We start from the raw sequence: 3,685 nt of genomic DNA, 5'->3' as shown, positions 1-3,685 counted from the left end.
AATCTGAAATTGCGTGATTTATCTCCTGTATTTTGACTGAGGCAGCCCACAAAAACATGACTGAGTCATCTTTTTTCACACTTTGCCTGCTGATAGGCCCTCCAGAGTCCCAAATGTACATAATCAAATGATTAAAAAGTTGGTTTTGCATAATATGTCCCCTTTAATTTGCCCAATACTTTCGTTATGACTAAATACCTCCAAAATTAATTACAATTCTATCAGCCTCAGCTGTAGCAACTGTTCTAATTAGCAAATGTTCCCAATGCTAACACACTAAAATAAGATAGTGAACATTATACCTGTATGTCAGCATGTTCACATTGTCACTGTCAATATGTTAGCCTGCAGATGTTAAGAAAGATAACTGATTGTTGAGTCTCGTTTCCTAGGGTGTCAAATACAGCGTCTTTATATCTTTCTCAGCTCTTTTCACAGATTATCTGTCTCATATTGTTAGGATATAGTTAAAGTTTCAGCAAATGGCCAAAAATATTTTTAGAAAAGTTACCTACTGCAGCTTTAACACTCCATTTCCCCCACACACTTCCTTTCTTCCTCACTAGACTAAATGTGTTTAAAGTGATTATTCAATCACTTCATCCATTGCCGTGAAGAGCATAATTGTGTCATTGCTTTTCTGTATATAAAGAAGGCTCTTGTGCCATAAAGCTGACAAACAAGTTTCTCTCTGCAAATCTGACTGTTACTCAGTTGCATACGGTACACAGAGCACCTGTACCTAAAGGGGGATTTAAAGTTAGAGAGTGCCTGCTTCACAGCCGATTTGTTTTGACTTAACATTTTGTTGTGTAGAGCAAAAAGCAGCACAAGCTCACATGGGTGGTGACAGGCTGTACTGTATGGCTAATGTTCAAAGAGAATTTCTTCTCTTTTGGTGATAGTATTGTGTGTGCTTTGACACTTAGATCTAAGGCTCCTTCATCCGTGCTGCAGAGAAACACAGCCTCAGTGAAATACAACAAACATCTGAGCAACAACCACACAGGCATGCATGGATGACAAACACAAACACACACACACACACATAAACCTCAGGCAAGAGGGCACTATAAGCACCAAAAGGCATAGTACTGTACATTGCACACCCACACACACACACACACATACTTTGAACAGTCCCTTAAAGAACTGTTTGTAGTTGCGTGTCTATGTAGCATTAACAAACCAGTGTTTTTTGTACGTTCAGCCCATCTAAGTATGTATGAATTATTGATGTATTAAAGGAAAATTCTGCTATTTTTCAGCCTGTGTCTTGTTGTCATAACTGTGGTCATTCTGTCTTTGAGTCATGCTAACTCCACTGTCCACAGATTCTGGTACCTTAGACCTCAGCAAAATAACATATCTGGGCAAGCATGACAAAACAAAATCAGTTTTTGATCCTATAAATCATGTCAAACCACTGTCTCCAGAGAGAGGGGGACTGGCATGGCAATGGCCATCCCTGAAATCTGATTGGCTACCCCAGGTACCAGCCCATTATCCTTCCCTCTACCACTCCGCACTGTCTTGCTGTAATGTTTTAAAGCTAGAGTTAAGATGCTGGTATCATATGAAACTAGATGACCTAACACATCCATTGATACCAATTATGTCATGCTAGCGGAAAAGGGAAGGGGACTAAAGAACGTACCAAAGTAAGGCTAAATTTTGGCGATGCCCTCTGATCTCAAGATATCTGAATTAAAATGGGTTCTATGGGTACGCATGAGCCTCCCCTTTGCAGACATGGCCCCTTTTATGCTAATCCAATTTAATTTTGGGGCTAAAACCATGCAATTGTTTCATGTGGTATAAATGTATTATTTTTGCCTACTGTATTTAAAAATTACTTCATACTGGGGTCCATAAACAGTATTTGAATTGCATAAAATGGGAATCACTGGAAAGCTGAGACACATACTTCATACCACCCCTGCATAAGTCAGTGCACTATTTGTGCCACCCTAGTCAAAGTCTGACCAAAAGTAACCACAGAGTGCCCCCTGTATTAGATACTATGGCTAACTGCAATGGGATCTAATATTTCTGGGTCGTGCTATGTTCGCACTCATCGTGCCACTGCAGGACTGCAACTAAAAAACATTTGTTAAGCTATTCAATATTTGCAAAAGAAGGGAAACAATTACCAGTTTTGTGGGGAGAAGCAGAAAAGTACTATACCTAGTAGTGTAACTAATTACTACAGCAGGGAGTAATGAGTAAAGTAATAATATGAGTAATAAAATGTTGTGAGTAATAAGCCCAACACTAGTCCCAGCACAGTTTATGTTGAGAGTATCAGTTAATATTTATAGAAGCCCATTTCTGCCAATGTGATGAGGAAAAAAAGGAGAAACTTTTCTTGTATTGTGATACTATGTCATTATTTTAACAAACATTACCCCGACTTAAAGAATCGCCAGGACAAACCAGGTTTTGATAGATGTCAGCAGTAATGTAAAGTAAATTATACAATTACATTAACTTCCATTTTACACACTTCAGGCTTTCAATATGCAAAAACATTGGTACTGTCCCAAGATTTAGCCAACATAAGCACACAAACAATACTGAGAAAGCCACTTGTAGCTGATGAGGATGATGGTGAGGGCCATGACGAGGATGATGTAGTGACAAACATGCTGTGTAACCAGAGAACTGCAGCTCAGGAAGATGTAAATGTCTCAATCTTGCCAATCAAGTAGATGTCTTCCTTGACAGCCATGTGTCTGTTTTTCTGTCATCCTTGTCACTTTCTTTCTCTGAATCACTTGTTCTCTGTCATTTTCTTTCTCTTCTTACAAACAATCTGTTGTCCACCACTCCTCCTAAACTTGCCAACGATACTGTATCTCTTTACGGTGTGGTGTGTGTGTGTGTGTGGGGGGGGGGGTTTGGGGGGTGGGGGGGGTGGGTGGGGGTGTCGGTGACTAGCATTCATTAGGTGTCAATAAATCTCCAGTAATTATTTGCCCTAATTGGAAACAAATTTGATTGCAGCCAGTTGACCCCTGGGACAGAGCTTTTCATTCACCGGGCTGCTGTATTGTGTCTGTAAATGCTCTGGGAGACACTCACTGTGTTACTGCTCACTGAGGCTTGCTGCGCAATGATAAGGCGCACAAATCAGCGAAAAATCGCACATGAAATTGAACACATTCAGTCTGAGCGCGGGGGCGGTGCAAATGGCAATGGGGATGTGAAACAGGCTTCAGAGCTGAAATTACAAACAGGAAAGTTGAATTTGATTAAAAGAGTGAAAGAATGAGAAAATGGCAGCAGTACCTGGATCTGACTTCGAGAAGGTGTCCATATCTAATAGGTTTCTGCAACAAAAGGAAAGAGAATGTTAGAGAATAAAGGTCTGTGAGGCTGAGATCTTAATTTTGGATACAATCATATTTAATGTACAGTTTCAGAACACAGTTCTAAATATGTTATTAAGAATGGCCCATTAATTAAACATAACATGACAACAGCATCAAAGTCACACTTTGACATCCACAGGCGCACATATTACAAATCGGTCAACAGCCAGCGCCATGGATTGATCAATATACAGCACAGTGAGACAACTGCCGTGTTGGGGCCATATATTCTAAAGGTCTTTTCAAACGGGGAGCGACTGACGTGCCTCGTAAATAATTTTCAATGAGAGGCGAGCGGGCAGGTTGGGAGG

General features: G+C 40.3%; 1 protein-coding gene across 1 annotated transcript in view; it reads right to left on the bottom strand.

Annotated features, from left to right (window-relative positions):
* Positions 1 to 3,685, bottom strand: part of LOC118327731 (copine-8-like) — a 45,127-nt gene that overhangs the window by 26,552 nt on the left and 14,890 nt on the right. The window contains exon 2 of the mRNA XM_035661161.1: positions 3,292 to 3,332. Coding sequence (XP_035517054.1) covers positions 3,292 to 3,332 — 41 coding nt within the window. The remainder of the gene's footprint in view (positions 1 to 3,291; positions 3,333 to 3,685) is intronic.

The sequence above is a fragment of the Morone saxatilis genome, unplaced genomic scaffold (assembly GCF_004916995.1).
Source record: "Morone saxatilis isolate NCDOM2014 unplaced genomic scaffold, NCSU_SB_2.0 Contig18, whole genome shotgun sequence".
Lineage (NCBI taxonomy): Eukaryota > Metazoa > Chordata > Actinopteri > Moronidae > Morone > Morone saxatilis.
Note: the sequence above shows the minus strand (reverse complement) of the source record. Positions and strands in the feature narration are given on the sequence as shown.